The sequence below is a fragment of the Nicotiana tabacum genome, chromosome 18 (genome assembly GCF_000715075.1).
Source record: "Nicotiana tabacum cultivar K326 chromosome 18, ASM71507v2, whole genome shotgun sequence".
In the NCBI taxonomy this organism is placed as follows: domain Eukaryota; kingdom Viridiplantae; phylum Streptophyta; class Magnoliopsida; order Solanales; family Solanaceae; genus Nicotiana; species Nicotiana tabacum.
The window spans coordinates 140,723,965-140,743,937 of NC_134097.1; the positions used below are offsets into that span (position 1 = coordinate 140,723,965).

The 19,973-nt window shown below is 37.4% G+C and overlaps 1 protein-coding gene across 1 annotated transcript; it reads left to right on the forward strand.

Annotated features, from left to right (window-relative positions):
• Positions 1–656: 656 nt before the first annotated feature.
• Positions 657–1,223, forward strand: LOC107760469 (uncharacterized). The gene has a single exon (XM_016578520.1). The coding sequence runs from the start codon at positions 657–659 to the stop codon at positions 1,221–1,223; it is 567 nt and encodes a 188-aa protein (XP_016434006.1).
• Positions 1,224–19,973: the final 18,750 nt, after the last annotated feature.

A 19,973-nucleotide genomic window follows, 5' to 3' on the forward strand; every position in this document is an offset into this window, starting at 1 on the left:
ATCAAGTCGTATCAACGGCTTGGATCTATTATCCAGATACGACATCGTTTGGATATATCTGGGACTGGCCGGTTTGGGCCTGGATTGGGCGTGTGAGGTGTAGTTTGGGCCTGATTGGTTCAAATTAAGGGATGGCCCAGTCCGATTTCATTACTATTTTTGTTCTTACTTTCTTTTACTTCTTTAAACTAATTTTTCAAAATTAAAAACCTAAAAATCCTAAATTAAATTATAAAATCGACAATTAACTTAAAATATTAGCTCTTAATAATAATTATCACACGAAATTAAACACCAATAAAGATAAAATCACACAATTTGGACATTAAATGCTAAAAATGCAAAGTACATATTTTTTGTGATTTTTCCATTTTGTAAAACAAACTTGATTGTTTAATTAATTCCTAAATTGTAAAATTAGAACCTAAATGCACATGCAACACATATTTTTTGTATTTTTCTTAATTAAATTAGAAATAAACATGCACAGACAAAAATACAAATAAATCACAAACAACACAAAACCATTTTATTTTGAATTTTTGGGAGTAGTTCTCATAGGGCAAAAATCACGTGCTCACAATCACTTCCCCATTCAAGTTGTGCTAAAAAGGGATTCACTCAATAAATCCACCAGACATTTTAGGTTTGAATCCATGTGGACTAGCCACCCATCCTTTCCCAGTGGAACAGGCACACTTTTGGTAATATATTCCATAAAAAGAAGAATCTTAGCCAGAATTGCAGGAATCCAAAAATCTCCTAATTATCAGTTCAACAGCTACTTGTTAAACCTAGAAAGCAACCTGACCAATGAGCTAGATTCCATCCTCAAGAATGAAGAGGATTTTTGGAAACTTAAATCTTGGATTAACTGGCTAAATGAAAGGGATGCCAACAATAGATTCTTCCACACATCCACTCTCAACAGGAGAAGAAGAAACAGGATCCTCTCCCTCAAAGAAGAGAGTGGAAATTGGCTCTATGATCAAGGGGACATCAAAACATCCATTTTGTCCTTCTTCAAGAATCTCTATACCTCCTCACAGTCACAAGCTCCCATATCCACCACCAACTATATGGCTATGACCCATACCCTATCCGACTCTCAAAGGAATAAGCTAGATAGGCCTCTTGAGATCAAAGAAATAAAAATGGCCATCTTCTCCTTCAAGCCCTTCAAGGCCCCTGGGCCTGATGGCCTCCATCCCTTCTTCTATTAGAAGTACTGGAGCATTGTAAGAAATTCAGTAATTGATTTCTGCAAGCAATGCTTCATTACTAACTCCATAGATGAGACCATGAATCAGACTTTGCTCTGTCTTATTCCCAAGTTCCCCAAGCTTCCATGCTCAAAAACTTCAGACCAATTGGACTTTGTAACACAATCTACAAGTCCATCACTAATATTATTGTAAACAGAATCAAGCCAATGCTTCATGACATAATTGGACCTTGCTAGGCCAGGTTTCTTTCAAATAGGAGAGCTTATGACAATGCTATCATTATGCAAGAGTATATTACTCACTTTAAGAGAATGAAGGGGAAACAGGCTCACATTATCCTTAAAATATATCTAGAAAAAGCTTTTGACATGCTAGAATGGTCCTTCATTAGGGACACACTCCATGTTTCAACTTCTCCCTAGTCTGGCTAAGCTAATTATGTCTTGCATTAGGTAAAACTGAACCCTTCAAGCCCTCCAAAGGCATTAGACAAGGGGATCCCATATCCCCTTACCTGCTCATCCTGTGTATGGAAAAACTCTTCATGTCAATTGACCAAGCTGTGCTGGACAACCAATGATAACCTATCAGTATCAACAGGTATGGCCCAAGAATCTCCCACCTCTTCTTTGCTGATGACCTTACCATATTTGCCAAGGCAAACAATAGGGACTGCACCACCATATATTCTATCCTGCAGTTCTTCAATGAGAACTCTGGCAAAAAAATTAACCTCAATAAGTCCATAGTTCTCTTCTCCTCTGAAACTAGTCAGGATATCATGGAATGTCTCACTTGCACTATCAATCCAAGCTACTATTTCCTTTGGAAAATACCTTGGATTCCTTATGTTCTATAAGAGACCCACTAGTTCTGACTTTTAGTTCATAATAGACAATATACAATCCAAGCTGGCTGGCTGGAAAATAAATTATCTCAACATGACTGGTAGGACCATTCTGGCTAAGACATCCCTCAATAGTATCTCTAACCATGTCATGCAATATATCAATTTTCCTATAAAAATCACCAAGCAAATTGATAGAATCCAGAGGAATTTTATCTGAGGTACTACCCCAAATAAGAAAAAAATGCATCTGGTTAGTTGGGATAAGGTCACTAAGAAGAATACCAATGGTAGGCTAGGCCTCCAAAAATAAGAGCTTAAAAACAAAGCAACCCATGCAAGTCTGGCTTGGAGGATCTATCAAAACACTTCAAGCTTATGGGCTAGCGTTCTGATCTCTAAGCACTGTAATTGGAACCACACCCCTAGGAAACCTAAATCTCCTACCTGTCAATGCATCCTTAAGGGATGTGATACATGTATGATGGCTAGCAGATGGGTGGTCCACAAGGAAAACAGGGTGAGCTTCATGAATGATGCTTGGATACCTAACCAGCCAGGCATAAAAGATATGATTGCAGGACCCCTAACCCTAAATGACATATCTATCAAAGTATATTCTATCTACAATTCAGGGACTTGGGACCTCTCTTCTAACTCTATGGAAGTGCCTGCGAGTATTTCTAACATGATCAATTCTATTTTCATCCCTCACAACACTACCAAGGAGGACAGGCTAATTTGGGGATTGACTCCAATTGGGTCTTTCACCAACAATTCAGCCTATACATTCCTTAGCAAAAGCAATGAGCACTTTGGAAATGGGGAGGAAAGGACCTTCATTTGAACTTGAAAATTAAAAGCTCCTAACAAAGTTAAGAATTTCATCTGACTTCTTGCCAAAAATAGGTTACCTACAGAAGCCTACCTGCACAGAATTGGGGTTACCTGTAACCCACAATACTGCTTCTGCCAAAGCAATCAAGACAAGTTGCCACATTTTCTTTGAATGCATAAATGCAGCTCAATTTTGGCAGGAGTTGCTATCCAAGGCTTTGAATGAAAGTAGGCAGCTGAATCCCATCTTCTCAGCCCAACCATGGCCATCAACATGGAATAAACTTAGGAACATACTCTTTAACGAGAACATTCCTTGGGAGAACATCATTCCCTTATGTTCTAGCACATTTGGCTAACTAGGAACCACAACCTCTTCAACAACAAAAAGATAGCATCAACACTACCAACACCATCTCTAAAGCAACTGAATACTTTATGTTGGTGAAAAATGACACCATCAAGAAGCCTTTCCAAATCAATGTGAAATGGGAGCCCCCCGAAGAGGGTACTACAAACTGAATATAGATGGTGCTGCTAGGGGTAATCCAGGCATATGAGGAATATGTGGAGTATTCAGGAACCATAATAGGGATTGTATTATGGGGTATATAGAGAATATACCACATACCATCAATACCATGACTGAGCTGAAATCTCTCCTGAAAGGGCTGCAACTAGCTGAGCAAATGAATGGATCCCTCTGGACATCAATACAGACTCGGCAAAAATAATCCAAATGCTTCTTACAGGTAACTTAACATATGATTCCATGATTTATGAATGCAGGTTGTTAATGCAAATGAGGACAAGGTCACAGTGAGACACACGTACAGGAAGCAGAATAGGGTGGCAGATGCACTGACAAAAGAGGAAGCAAAGCCAAGTTTTTTGGGAAAAACCAGCTTACTAGCAGTTCCTCCGATGTTTGCAAATGATATATTCCTAGGAAGTAGGAACTAAAATTGTTAGAAAAATTTTGGCATGTAATATTGATGCAGTAAAACAAACATCGCAGTATTTGGGGAATTACAGTACCCAGGCACTGACAGTACTATGCATTGTATTTCCTAGTTTTTCCTTGTGTTATATATATATATATATATATATATATATGAACCAAAAATAGTCTTGCTATTACTAATGCCATGATTTGCTCTATATTAGTTATACATAAATTAAAAAAATGTATCAAACAAATTAATGGATTAATAATACCAAAGCTAATACATACATTATTTCTCTAATAAATCCTATATAACGACCCCTAAAAGTTTTAAATAAGGGAAGAAGAAAAAGTGCTCTGAGGGGAAACAACGCGTAGGTACATTAAAACTTTAGGAAAATTTTGCAAAATTTAATCAGGGAGAAGTTGCCATCAATTTTTCTTCTGAGTTTACTCGTCATCTCATACTTTTCTTCGAGGAGTTAACAATTAGGCGCTTTAATGCCAACAACTGCTTAAATTGGTACGTCTCGTCTCAATTATTGTGTCTGTTGGCTGCGAAGTTAATTGGAATTAATATCTAAGTTTTAATCAATGGTAAACTTAACATTTTTATATATTACATTCCCGTTCGGCTGTTCTTTTATTCTTTCTACTTTCAGTGGCACATTTCATTAATACATGCCACATGCACATCACATCATCTCTTAAATAAATCATTTCTGCTTAAATCATTCTAAATAGTCTTACAATGAAAATAATAATCATGCACGCATTTAAATGGAGCTACTATAAAGTTCTTTAATGCGCCTTACGCTCCACAACTCTAGATTAATTTGTCTGTAATGCGAGTATTAAATATCGGGTGTAAAATAAAAAAAATAAAAAAAATAGGAGCTACTCTAGAGTTGCACACAAGATAATTCGCTCTATCAAGTACTATGACTATCCAACTCAGGGGCTGATCTAGTGTGATGTTATCGGGTTCAACTGAATCCTGTATTTTCGACGTGAATCATAAATTTATGTAAAGGATCTGCTAAAATTATAGTAGCAAATAGTAGATATAAACTTATAACTTTAATAATATAATTGGTTCAATATCAAGAGCCTTAAAAATTATCCTATAAAATTAAAATTTTAAATCTACCTCTTATGCCGACTCGTATCAAGTAGATGTAGCTGTTAAGTGTTAAAGCAATAATGTGAGAGGGGTAAGTGTCACATAAATTGGTGAATTATGATTATGACATAACTCTTAACGTTATTTAGGGTACTACAGTTGCCTAGCCTTCTTTTCATAGTTTCATGCTTATTGTAGGTACTTATAGTTGACTTTGAAGTACTTTAATTTGATTGTGTTTTATATTTATATCCTTATAAAAAAAATTAAACTATGGGTTGCCCATAACTCTGTACTTAATGTGGTCGCATCTGAATCTGATAATAAAACAATAGGATTGAATACCCTAATTATTTTGCAATTTATATGTCTTAAGATTAGGTTATGTACATTGATCATGTAAATTACTTTTATATATAATGTATCTAACAAGTAATAACATGTGCCTTTTCCTCTTTTCCAGGTTAGTTTTTAAATAATTTGAAAGTTCAAAATGTTATTACGTTGTGAACATACAAACATTGAACTCTTTATCTCATCTTTGATGCACTACAAAAAGAAAAAAAAATGAATTTTTCCTTATATATCCCATCTTCATATTCACTCCATACACATAATTAGGGGTGTACATAGGTCGGGTTGATTCGGATTTTACGATTACCAAACCAAACCAATTGTGTCGGGTTATTAAATCTAAAGACCAAACCAAACCGATAAAACTTGGGTTTTTCAATCTCGGTTTTTCTCGAGTTTTTTCGGGTTTTCGGGTATTTCGGATTTTCGGGTTTTTTTCCCGGTAAAATCTTCGTAGAACAAAATATATAACTTGTGCTTAAAATATTTCTTTAATCCTAGTACGATACAACTATATAAAGTATTTTTCAAGTAAATAATACAAAATATGAGATGTGTCATGGCATTATCCTAAAATATTCAACAATAAAGACAATAAAATTATGTGACATAAATATTGCTAATTAAAAACCATAACAAAAATAAACATAATCTAAAAGTACTAAGCCATGCTTAAGTAAGTAGACTAATAAGGGAGTATTAATTACATGAGTAAGCGCTAAAGAAAAGATAAAAATAGGTTATGCATTTTGATCTAGATTATTGCAAAATAGAAAATAGATATTCAATATATTCCCGTTCGTAGTATTGACTATTGAATTGAATGTCTTTTGTTTGCATTAGTATTGATTTGATTTTGGTTTGGGCTTTTGTTAGCGTTATTTAATTTACTGATATTAATGGCTATAAAACTTATTGGAACTGTCGAAAGTTCTAAGTCCAACCTTAAAATAATACCTTAAAAGGTAAATTTATGAAATTTTTTAAGAAATATTTATAAATTACATCACAATAAATATATCTAAAATTTCTATATATATAATATCGGGTTGGTTTGGTTTCGGTTTGACTTTCTTTAGTTAAAACCAAACCAAACCAAACCAATTATGGTCAAGTTTTTTTCTCCAATACTAAACCAAATCAAACCAAATCATAGTCGAGTTTTTTTCTTGGTTTGGCTCGAATTATCGGGGTGATGCGGTTTGTCGATTTCTTTTGTACACCCCTACACATAACATTAATATTTCGACATATCTAATCATGCTTTATCGATCTCGTTCTATCGTTTTCGCATGTCTATCTAAATGTGGATAAAGTTAATGGAGACTTCAACAGTACTAAGTCACTAATTAAAGCCGCTCTATACGTTGATTGCTTAGGGAACAATAATGTTATTATATCAATAGTTTTCGTAGTCAATATCTCATATCCTTTGTAGTCACGAGATTACAACAACAACAATTTAGAGTTTTCGCCCCAACCTAAGTTAGGGGTCGTTAGACCGTAGCTTGCTGCTGAAAAACCCAGAATCCTCCGCAGCCCGGGCCCCCATCTTACTATACGCAATTTCTAGCTGACTTGCCCTTCTTTCCTTCCTTCGCCATCCATACCACCCTATTTAGAAAAAAGCACGTCGCTTGCTTGCAATCAGTTCTTCCTCACCTTCGCGAAGCGGGTTGTCTGTCGTCTGACCCAATTTACATTATTTGAGGTTGACCTTTCCGACAATAGAAAGATGCCCTTCCAATTGAAAGTGGAAAGCCGCCAGCGCCTACGTAAATAGTTTTTTTAATTCTGACCTTGTCCATCCTAAAATAATGAGAAAATGTGAAAATCACACCCAACCTTTTCGAACAAAGAAGATGACTATAGGATCGAATTCACTCTTCAAGAAACTTTTTCTAAAACCTGATTTGCAGAATGATAGCAGTCGACTTATTTCTGTCTTACACCTCTTTTGTAGTACCGCTCTCTTTTCAAGCAAATATCTATTTCAACTGCATTTCATATTGCAAAGAAATCGATACTAGAAAAAAAAAATCGAAGCGGTCTAACCTAACCCCAGGGCGGAACCCAACCGAAAGGCGCTAGACGGACTAAGGGAAGGCGAAATAAAGAAAGCAGCTGGCCATATGTGTAAAACCTTGTCGCGGGAGAGTCTTTCTCCAATGAGAATAAAAGAAAGTTTTTAGGCAACAAGAAACACTACTAGAATTCCTGTAAAAAGCGACCAAAAAATAGCGACCAAATTTGGTCAATGGGAAAAAGCGACCAAAGTTGGTCGCTAAACTAGCAAAAATAATAAAATAAATTGTGGAAACAAAATAGCGACCAAGGTTGGTCGCTAAAGTAGTCAAAATGTTGACTGGATTGGTCAGACTTGCTTGGTCAAACGTTTACTGAGATTAGCGACAAATATTGGTCGCTAAAGTGGGACCCGCTTACAAAATTTTAATAATTATATTATTATTTTGAAAAAACTATAAAATATAAATATATATAATATAAAATTGGCGACCAACGTTGGTCGCTACATAAAGGCAAGAAAGGTAGCGACCAATTTTGGTCGCTTAACTGGGTCCCAGTTATTCAATTTTAATAATTATATTATTAATTTAATTATTATATGAAATATAATTAAATCAATTTTAAATTTAGCGACCAACTTTGGTCGCTAAACTAAATTCATGAATAAATAGCAACCATAATTGGTCACTATTCTAGTCAACAACGGTCAAAATTAAAAATCACTTTTGTATTTACTATGTAAATAATATAAATGTAAGTCGTTAATACTTTTGTAATACAAGGGATGAATAGTACTACGAAGCGGGCGTGTGTGTCTATATATACAATATATGTACTTACGCTATACTATGCACTAAGTATAAGTGTATGAGGTAATACCGTATCGAATACAGCTTATATATATACATAATATGTACTTACGCTATATTATGCACTAAGTATTAGTGTATTAGATATTACCGTATCGAATACAGCTTATATATATATAATATATGTACTTACGCTATACTATGCACTAAGTATAAGTGTATGAGGCAATACCGTATCGAATACAGCTTATATATATATATATATATATATATATATATAATATATGTACTTACGCTATACTATGCACTAAGTATAAGTGTATGAGGTAATACCGTATCGAATACAGCTTATATATATATATATATATATATATATAATATATGTACTTACGCTATACTATGCACTAAGTATAAGTGTATTAGGTAATACTGTATCGAATACAGCTTATATATATATATAATATATGTACTTACGCTATACTATGCACTAAGTATAAGTGTACGAGGTAATACCGTATCGAATACAACTTATATATATATATATATATATACATATATAATATATGTAATTACGCTATACTATGCACTAAGTATAAGTGTATTAGGTAATACAGTATCGAATACAACTTATATATATATATATATATATAATATATGTATTTACGCTATATTATGCACTAAGTATTAGTGTATTAGGTATTACCGTATCGAATACAACTTATATATATATATATAATATACTTACGCGTATAAGTGTATTAGGTAATACTATATCGAATATGGCGTATATATATATATACATATATATATACTTACGCTTTACTATGCACTGAGTATAAGTGTAGTAGGTAATACTGTATCGAATATAGCTTATATATATATAATATATATACACTTACGCTATACTATGCACTGAGTATAAGTGTATTAGGTAATATTGTATCGAATATAGCTTATATATATATATATATATATATATATATATATATATATATATATATATATATATATACTTACGCTATAATATGCACTGAGTATAAGTGTATTAGGTAATACTGTATCAAATATAGCTTATATATATATATACTTACGCTTTACTATGCACTGAGTATAAGTGTATTAGGTAATACTGTATCGAATATAGCTTATATATATATATATATATATACTTACGCTATAATATGCACTGAGTATAAGTGTATTAGGTAATACTGTATCAAATATAGCTTATATATATATATACTTACGCTTTACTATGCACTGAGTATAAGTGTATTAGGTAATACTGTATCGAATATAGCTTATATATATATATATATATATATATATATATATATATATATATATATATATATATATATATATATAAGTGGATATACTTACGCTTTACTATGCACTGAGTATAAGTGTATTAGGTAATACTGTATCGAATATAGCTTATATATATATATAATATATATACTTTACGCTATACTATGCACTGAGTATAAGTGTATTAGGTAATACTGTATTGAATATAGCTTATATATATATATATATATATATATATATATATATATATATATATATATATATATATATATATATATATATATATATACTTACGCTATACTATGCACTGAGTATAAGTGTATTAGGTAATACTATATCGAATATGGCGTATATATATATATATAGGATATGAATTGAAAGCTTTAAATAATTAAATTACTTTAAATTCAATTTAAAATTATATATATTAAATTGAATTAAAATTAATTGAATTAAATAAATATAAATTTTAAATTGAATTATAATTAATTTAATTTTTTTTGATACATTGGTCGCTATTCTGGTAAAACGGTCAGAATTTAGCGACCAACTGTGGTCGCTATTTTGGTCAAAATAGTCAACACATATTTGGTACCAAAAATAGCAACCAAGGTTGGTCGCTTTTTGTAAAAACAGAGTTAAAAACGGGTTTCCCCTCCCATTCTCTTATTTTCTTCAAAAAATTCCCCAAAACCTCTCTTCTCTCTCTCACACTCAACCCCCCCCCCTTCCGTCTCCCTCCAGCAGCGGCGCCACCGACGCCCGCCGGCGGCAGCAGCAACTCCGTCGGTGTCCTCCACTGCCCAGCTAGTAGGTTTCTCTCTCCTTTATTTTTTTTTCGAAATAGACTTATTTTAATTTGTTTAATTCCTTCTAGTTTGAACCCTAAAAATTAATTGTTCTTAGCTAAATTAAATCTATGATAATTGTTAGTAGCTAAAATATTTGGTTTTACCTATTAATTTGGGCAAGAAATGGTTTGAAGAGAAGAAACCCTAAACTTTTAGGGTTTATGATTTTTTCTTGTGAATCGAACTTTTTAGGGTATAAATTGAACTTTTAGTTTAATCTTGATTAGTTTATAGGTAGATATTTAATATAGACACGTGATAGTATATATATTTGGATTTTCTCTTAAAGTTCAAGACAATGTTAATGTTTAACGCCTTAAGCGAATCGTTGCGTGGCTCTTGTTTGAGTACAACAAGTCACCCACATAGAGGATAACTAACATTAGCCGTGTGATAAAGCTTGAAATAACAATGAGTTGAACCTTTAGGATAAAACTAGTTTAGTTATAAATAGAAATTTTAGGATATGACTTGAAGCTTTTAGGATATGAGTTGAACTTTTAGGATATGACTTGAGCCTTTTAGGTATGAGTTGAAGCTTTAGGATATAAATTAAACCTTTTAGGTATGAGTTGAAGCTTTTAGGATATAAATTGAACTTTTAGTTTAAGTTTAAACACGTAGGATATGAATATAACTTTTAGGATATAAATTGAACCTTGAATCTTTGTATTGTCTTGATAGTTTAGTTGTAAATAGAAATTTTAGGATATGACTTGAAGCTTTTAGGATATGAGTTGAACTTTTAGGATATGACTTGAGCTTTTTAGGTATGAGTTGAAGCTTTAGGATATAAATTGAAGCATTTATGTATAAGTTGAACCTTTAGGATATGACTTAAACTTTTGTGGATATGAATTGAATCTTTTAGGATACGATTTGAATTTTTAGGATATGAATTGAACCTTTTAGGTATGAGTTGAAGCTTTTAGGATATGACTTGAACTTTTTACGATATGAGTTGAAACTTTTAGGATATGAGTTGAACTTTTAGGAAATAAATTGAACCTTTAGGATATGACTTGAAGTTTTGGTTTATGTTTAAACTCGTAAGATATGAATATAACTTTTAATTTTTAGGTATTGTAGGATACCTAAATACCTACAAATTCTTGTGAATTGAACTTGTAGGATATAAATTGAAGCTTTTATGTATGACTTGAACTTTTTAGGATATGAATTGAAACTTTTAGGATATGAGTTGAACTTTTAGGAAATAAATTGAACCTTTAGCATATGTATTGAACCTTTAGGATAGGACGTGAACTTTTAGTTTATGTTTAAACTCGTAGGATATGAATATAACTTTTAGTTTTTAGGTTTTGTTCTTGTGAATTGAACTTGTAGGATATAAATTGAAACTTTTAGGATATGAGTTAAATTTTTAGGATATAAATAGAAATTTTGGGATATGACTTGAAGTTTTGTGGATATGAATTGAACATTTAGGATATAAATTAAACTTTTAGTTTATGTTTAAACTCGTAGGATAAGAATTGATGAACTTTTAGTTTTTAGATTTTGTTCTTGTGAATTGAACTTGTACGATATAAATTGAAGCTTTTATGTATGACTTGAACTTTTTACGATAGGAGTTGAAACTTTTAGGATATGAGTTGAAATTTTAGGAAATAAATTGAACCTTTAGGATATGACTTGAAGTTTTAGTTTATGTTTAAACTCGTAAGATATGAATATAACTTTTAATTTTTAGGTTTTGTTCTTGTGAATTGAACTTGTATGATATAAATTGAAGCTTTTATGTATGACTTGAACTTTTTAGGATATGAATTGAAACTTTTAGGATATGAGTTGAACTTTTAGGAAATAAATTGAACCTTTAGCATATGTATTGAACCTTTAGGATAGGACTTGAACTTTTAGTTTATGTTTAAACTCGTAGGATATGAATATAACTTTTAGTTTTTAGGTTTTGTTCTTGTGAATTGAACTTGTAGGATATAAATTGAAACTTTTAGGATATGAGTTGAATTTTTAGGATATAAATAGAAATTTTAGGATATGACTTGAAGTTTTGTGGATATGAATTGAACCTTTAGGATATAAATTGAACTTTTAGTTTATGTTTAAACTCGTAGGATAAGAATTGATGAACTTTTAGTTTTTAGATTTTGTTCTTGTGAATTGAACTTGTACGATATAAATTGAAGCTTTTATGTATGACTTGAACTTTTTACGATATGAGTTGAAACTTTTAGGATATGAGTTGAACTTTTAGGAAATAAATTGAACCTTTAGGATATGACTTGAAGTTTTAGTTTATGTTTAAACTCGTAAGATATGAATATAACTTTTAGTTTTTAGGTTTTGTTCTTGTGAATTGAACTTGTAGGATATAAATTGAAGCTTTTATGTATGACTTGAACTTTTTAGGATATGAATTGAAACTTTTAGGATATGAGTTGAACTTTTAGGAAATAAATTGAAACTTTAGCATATTGTGACGACCCGAAGGGTCATCACCGTAGTTCTTCCTTGTTCCGCGCTTTCGAGTCCTTTAAAACCTCGCTTTTAGTTGCCTCGATTGGCGTGCGCAGTTCGGGTGCGTAGCCGGAAAGTTTTTATGTTAGAATATGTGAATTATGTGAAACATTTGATGAATTTTGGTATTAATATGCATAATGTTGACTTCGGTCAACATTTTGGGTAAACGAACTCGGACCTGTGATTCGACGGTCCCGGAGGGTCCGTAGAAAAATATGGGACTTGGGCGTGTGCCCGGAATCAAATTCTGAGGTCCCAAGCCCGAGAAATGAATTTTTGAAAGAAATATTTTTCTGAAATTTGATATGAAAATTTGAAATGAAAAAGGGGTTAGAAAATATAGGTATCGGGCTCGTATATTGGTTCCGACACCCAGTACAAGTCTTAAATATGTGTTAAGCACTATCTGTAAAGTTTGGCTAAAAACGGACGTCATATGACGTGTTTCGGACTAAAAATGGAGAATTTGAGTTATGAAAGTTGAAGAAAGAAAATCATGTGTTTGAGGCTTGATCCTATGTATATGATGTTATTTTGGCAATTTGATCGCACGAGTGAGTCCGTAAGATGTTTTTAAGGTTGTGTGCATGTTTGGTTTGGAGCCTCGAGGGCTCGGGTGAGTTTTGAATGGGGGCCCGGGAGGTCTTGGACTTAAGAAAATGCAGGTTTAGGTGTTGCAGACACCAGCACGGCCGCGGTCATTTCCGCGCGGTCCGCGATGGAGCCGCGCGGCCGCGATGCCTTTCTGTGCGGTCCGCGTGGCTGAGTTTAAGGGCTAGGGTTTCAGGTCAACCAGCGCGACCACGCACCAAAACAGTGCGGTCCGTGCTGGAAGGGTTCAGAGAAGCCCCAATTTTCTCACACTTAGTGCGACCGCAACACATTTTTGTGCGGTCCGCGCCAGGTCCTCAGAAAGGTATACAAGTTCGGAAAATATCAGTCATTTTTCACTTTTCAAAAACCCAAAACCTAAGAGGCGATTTTCCAAACAACTTTTTTTCTCCAAAACGATTGGTAAGTGATTTCTAACTTAATTTCTTTATTCCTTAACATCTTTTAACATAATTTCAACTTCAAATCAAAGATTTTCATGGGGAAAATTGGGTGTTTTGGGTAGAACCTAGGTTTCCTACAAATTGAAAAGTTGGACCTCAATTTGGGGTCCGATTTAAAAATAAATCATATATTGGGATTCATGGGGGAATGGGTAACCGGGTTTTGGTCCGAACCTCGAGTTTCGACCACGTGGGTCCGGAGGTATTTTTGACCATTTTGGGAAAAACCTTAAAAAAAATAATCAATTTTCATGCATTGGAGATGACTCATTTAGTAATTATTAATGTGATTAAGTAACTTATGACTAGATTCGAGCAGATTGGTGGTGGAATCAAGAGGTAAAGCTATACTAGAAGCGTGAGTTGAGTTTGGAGCATTTGAGGTAAGTGTTTGTTCTAACTTTGGCTTGAGAGAATAGGATTAGGATGATATTTGCTACTTGCTAATGTGGAGTACGATGTATAGGCATGGTGACGGTTATCTATGCACCGGAGTCTAGCATCACCGTGAGTCTTGATTGCTTTTAATTCGAATAATGTGACACAAGCTCCTTGTTTATTTGATAAGTTTCATATAATGTGAATGGTTGAGGAAGAATGATTTAAAAGGAGAATGTGTTGTGAATACTCCCTTGCGGGGATGTGTAGGCTGATATATATATTCTCCCTTGTCGGGATATTTTGGGCTGTTAGCTGTACCCTTGCCGGGTTAAAGGTATTGAGTTGTTATTCTCCCCTAAAGGGGTCTACTATATGAAGTCAGATATTACGATCTATATTATGGGATCGTTTGGCACACCGTCCACTTATATATGATATTATGGGATCGTGTGGCACGCCGTCCACTTATATATAATATTATGGGATCGTGTGGCACGCCGTCCACTTATATATGATATTATGGGATCGTGTGGCACGCCGTCCACTTATATATGATATTATGGGATCGTGTGGCATGTCGTCCACTATATATATATATATATGACATTATGGGAACGTGTGGCACGCCGTCCACTATATATATATATATCATGGAAACCGGAGTTTCTTCTGTTTATTTCCGATATTTCATTTTTATCTGTTACTCCCCGATAGCATGTCCCCTCCCAGTTTTACTTTGTATTATCTTGTTATTGTTTTCTTGCACTTGTTGTATATATATCTATACAGGTAAATTGTGGTAGGTATTGTCTAGCCTCGTCCCTACTTCTCTGGGGTTAGGCCAGGCACTTACCAGCACATGGGGTCGGTTGTGCTGATGCTATACTCTGTGCATTTTTGGTGCACAGATCAGGGAGCAGCTTACGGACCACAGCAGTAGGACTTCTGGGAGCTATCTTCAGTCCAGGGACTCTCGAGGTAGCCTAGCTGGCGTTCGCAGGCCGAAGTCCCTTTCCATGTTTTTTGTTTGTTTATCTTGTATCAGACAAACATGATGTATTTTCCCTTCAGACATTGATTGTAGTATTCTGTAGTAGTCCGTGAGCTAGTGACACCAGACTCTGGGTAGCATTTTGGTTCAAACTTCCACACTTTTGGTTTTCAGTTGCTTTAGATTTAAAGTCTTCCACTTAGATTTTGTCTCGTTTATTATATTGTTTGAAAGAAAGCAGGAAAGGTGTTTTAAATATTTGGATTGCCTAGCTCTGATAGTAGGCGCCATCACGACACCCGATGGTGGGAAATCCGGGTCGTGACAAGTTAGTATCAGAGCACTAGGTTACTTAGGTCTCACAACTCACGGACAAGCTCAGTAGAGTCTGAGGGATCGGTACGGAGACGTCTGTATTTATCCCGCAGAGGCTACTGAGTTAGGAAAACTTCACCTTGTTCATTCTTGTCGTGCGATTCTGTTTCTCAAGTACTGATTGTCTTTCCACTCTGTTCTTTCGTAGATGGCGAGGACACGTGCTTTCTCTTCTACTGCGCAACAGCCTGAGCCCCCAGCAGCAGCCCCTATTAGGGGCAGAGGGCGAGGCCGAGGCCGTGCCAGAGGCCGAGGCCGGGGCAGAGCTTAGCCCCGATCAGCATTTCCAGCGACGGAGCCTCAGGTCGATTTTGAGGAGGAGGTTCCGGCCCCAGCTGTTCCAGTGGGCCCAGCTCAGGTCCCAGAGGGTTTCATAGCCACTCCAGTGCTTCAGGACGCTTTGGTCCGACTGGTAGGCTTTATGGAGGGCATTTCTAAAGCGGGTTTGCTTCCTGTAGCTCCAGCCACATCTCAGGCTAGGGGAGGAGTTCAGACTCCCGATACTCGTTCTCCAGAGCCGGTAGCTCCTCAGGCTCAGGTTCCAGTAGTTCAGCCAGCCGTGGCAGTTCAGCCAGTTGTGGCAGCCTAGCCAGGTATTGCGGCTCAGTCCAGTGATGGTGCGGCTATGTCCACGGATGCTTTGTGGAGGCTTGATCGTTTCACCAAGCTCTTCACAACCACATATAGTGGCACCCCCTCAGAGGATGCTCAAGATTTTATATTCAGCTGTCATGAGGTTCTACGGACTATGGGCATTGTAGAGACCAATGGGGTCGACTTCGCCACTTTTTGCCTGGCAGGATCCTCCAAGACTTGGTGGAGGGATTTCTGTTTAGCTAGGCCAGCAGGGTCGCCATCATTGACTTGGGATCAGTTTTCAGATTTATTTCTGGGGAAGTTTCTTCCAGTTACTCAGCGAGATGCTCTTCGCAGGCAGTTTGAGCGTCTCTAGCAGGGTCCTATGACGGTCACCCAGTATGAGACCCGGTTCATTGATCTTGCTCGTCATGCCATTGTGATACTCCCCACCGATAGAGAGAGGGTGTGGAGGTTTATTGATGGGTTGGCCCAGCCGATCCGTGTTCAGATAGCCATGAGTGCCGGTAGTGAGATTTCATTTCAGGAGGCGGCAGATGGTGCCCGCCGGATAGAGATGGCACTTGCTCAGGGAGGTGGTCATGGGTCTGATAAAAGGCCCTGTCATTCTGGTAGATTCCGTGGTACCTCGTCTGGAGGTAGGGATTCTTATGGTAGAGGCCATCCTTCGAGGCCCTTTCAGTCATCTCTCCAGGCTTCTCATGGCACACCAGGTGGTCGTGGTTCTCAGTTGCAGTATTCTGACCAGCAGCTCTTCAGTTCACCATTAGCACCTATCAGTGCACCACCACTTCGTTTTTCTCAGCAGCCGAGGGCTTGTTATACTTGCGGCGATGTGAGTCACATTGCCAGAAATTGCCCTCGAGCTTCCAGCAGCTCGCAGCAGCAGGGTTCTCGCCCGATGATCCAGGCACTAGTTGCCCCACCGCTTGCCCAGCCGGCTAGAGGCGGGGGTAGAGGACATAGAGGTGGAGGTAGAGGTCTTAGAGGTGGAGCTCAGACCGCTAGAGGTACGGGTCAGCCAGCAGCAGATCGTCCCAGGGATATGATTCAGGGAGGTGGGTCCCAGCCCCGTTGTTATGCTTTGCCAGCTAGGCCAGAGGCTGAGTCATCAGATGCTGTGATTACAGGTACCATTCTGGTCGGTGATAGGGATGCTTCTGTGCTATTTGATCCCGGATCTACGTATTCATATGTGTCGTCCTATTTTGCACCCTATTCGGTTATGCCTAGTGACTCGTTGAGTATTCCTGTTTATGTGTCAACACCGGTGGGTGATTCTATTGTGGTCGACCAAGTTCATCGTTCTTGTATCGTAGTGTTTGGGGGTCTTGAGACCCGTGTTGATTTGTTGCTTTTGGACATGGTCGACTTCGATGTTATATTGGGGATGGATTGGTTATCCCCGTACCATGCTATCTTGGATTGCCATGCCAAGACCGTAACCTTAGCCTTACCGGATTTACCCCGTTTAGAGTGGAGGGGGACTTCTGGTCATTGTACCCGCAGTGTTATCTCGTATGTGAAAGCTCGGCGTATGGTCGAGAAGGGATGTTTGGCCTACTTGGCGTATGTTCGCGATTCTAGCGCAGAGGCCCCTTCTATTGATTCTGTGCCCGTTGTTTGGGAGTTTCCTGAGGTTTTCCCTTCAGACTTGCCGGGTATGCTGCCCGACAAGGATATCGACTTTTGTATTGATTTGGCCCCGGGCACTCAGCCCATTTCTATCCCACCATATCGTATGGCCCCGCCGGAGTTGAAAGAGTTAAAGGAACAGCTGAAGGATTTGCTTGAGAAAGGTTTCATTAGACCCAGTGTTTCGCCTTGGGGTGCGCCGGTGTTGTTTGTTAAGAAAAAGGATGGTTCGATGAGAATGTGCATCGATTACCAGCAATTGAACAAGGTTACAATTAAGAATAAGTATCCACTGCCGAGGATCGACGATTTATTCGACTAGCTTCAGGGTGCGAGGGTGTTTTCAAAGATAGATTTGAGATCTGGCTACCACCAGCTGAGGATTAGGGCGTCTGATGTCCCTAAGACAGCATTTTGCACTCGGTATGGGCACTATGAATTTTTGGTCATGTCATTTGGATTGACTAATTCCCCAGCAGCGTTCATGGAGTTGATGAACCGAGTGTTCAGACCTTATTTGGACTTGTTCATGATAGTCTTCATTGATGATATTCTTATATACTCCCGCAGTCAGGAGGAGCATGAGCAGCACCTCAGAGTGGTCCTTCGGACCCTAAAGGATAGTCAGTTGTATGCTATGTTCTCAAAGTGCGAGTTTTGGTTGAGTTCGATCGCATTCCTGGGTCATGTCATATCAGCAGTAGGTATTCAGGTAGACCCGAAGAAGATAGAGGCAGTCAAGAACTGTCCTCGACCAGCTTCAGCTACGGATATTCGGAGTTTCCTAGGGTTAGCAGGTTACTACTGTCGGTTCGTGGAGGGGTTTTCATCCATTGCAGCCCCTATGACCAGATTGACCCAGAAGAGTGCCCAGTTCAAGTGGTCGGATGAGTGTGAGGCGAGCTTCCAGAAGCTCAAGACGGCTCTGACTGCGGCACCAGTATTGGTTCTGCCCACAGGTTCAGGGCCATATACGGTCTATTGTGATGCATCTCGTATTGGGCTTGGTCCAGTGTTGATGCAGGAAGGCAAGGTCATTGCTTATGCTTCGAGGCAGTTGAAGATCCACGAGAAGAATTATCCGGTTCATGATCTCGAGTTGGCAGCCATTGTTCATGCCCTGAAGATCTGGAGGCATTACTTATATTGCGTGACGTGTAAGGTTTACACTGATCACAAGAGTCTTCAGTATCTGTTCAAGCAGAAAGAGTTGAATTTGAGGCAGAGGAGGTGGTTAGAGTTGCTAATGGATTATGATGTTACTATCTTATACCACTCGGGGAAGGCCAATGTGGTGGCCGATGCATTGAGCAGGAAGTCCGCCAGCATGGGTAGTCTTGCTTATATTCCAGTCAGCCAGAGATCGCTTGCTTTGGATGTTCAGGCCTTGGCCAATCGTCTTGTGAGGTTGGATATTTCTGAGCCTAGCAGAGTGTTAGCTTGCACGGTTGCTCGTTCCTCACTATTAGAGCATATCCGCGAGCGGCAGTTTGAGGATCCCCATTTGTGTGTCTTGAGAGACACGGTGCAGCGTGGAGGTTCCAAGAAAGTAACCTTAGATGATGATGGTGTATTGAGATTGCAGGGGTGAGTTTGTGTGCCCAATGTTGATGGATTCGAGAGTTGATCTTAGCGGAGGCCCACAGTTCTCGGTATTCTATTCACCCGGGCACCGCGAAGATGTATCAGGATCTGAGGCAGCACTATTGGTGGCGTAAGATGAAGAAAGACATCATTGCGCACATGGCTCGGTGTTTGAATTGTCAGCAGGTTAAGTACGAGCATCAAAGACCCGGTGGTCTATTTCAGAGGATTGCACTTCTCGAGTGGAAGTGGGAGAGGATTACGATGGATTTCGTTATTGGACTCCCGATGACTCGGAAAAAGTTTGATGCAGTTTGGGTCATTGTTGATAGGCTGACCAAGTCAGCACATTTTGTTCATGTTGCAGCCACCTATTCGTCCGAAAGGTTAGCCGAGATTTATATCAGGGAGATTGTTCGCCTTCATGGGGTGCCGTTATCTATCATTTCGGATCGGGGTACGCAGTTTACCTTGCATTTCTGGAGAGCGGTTCAGCGAGAGTTGGGCACCCAGGTTGA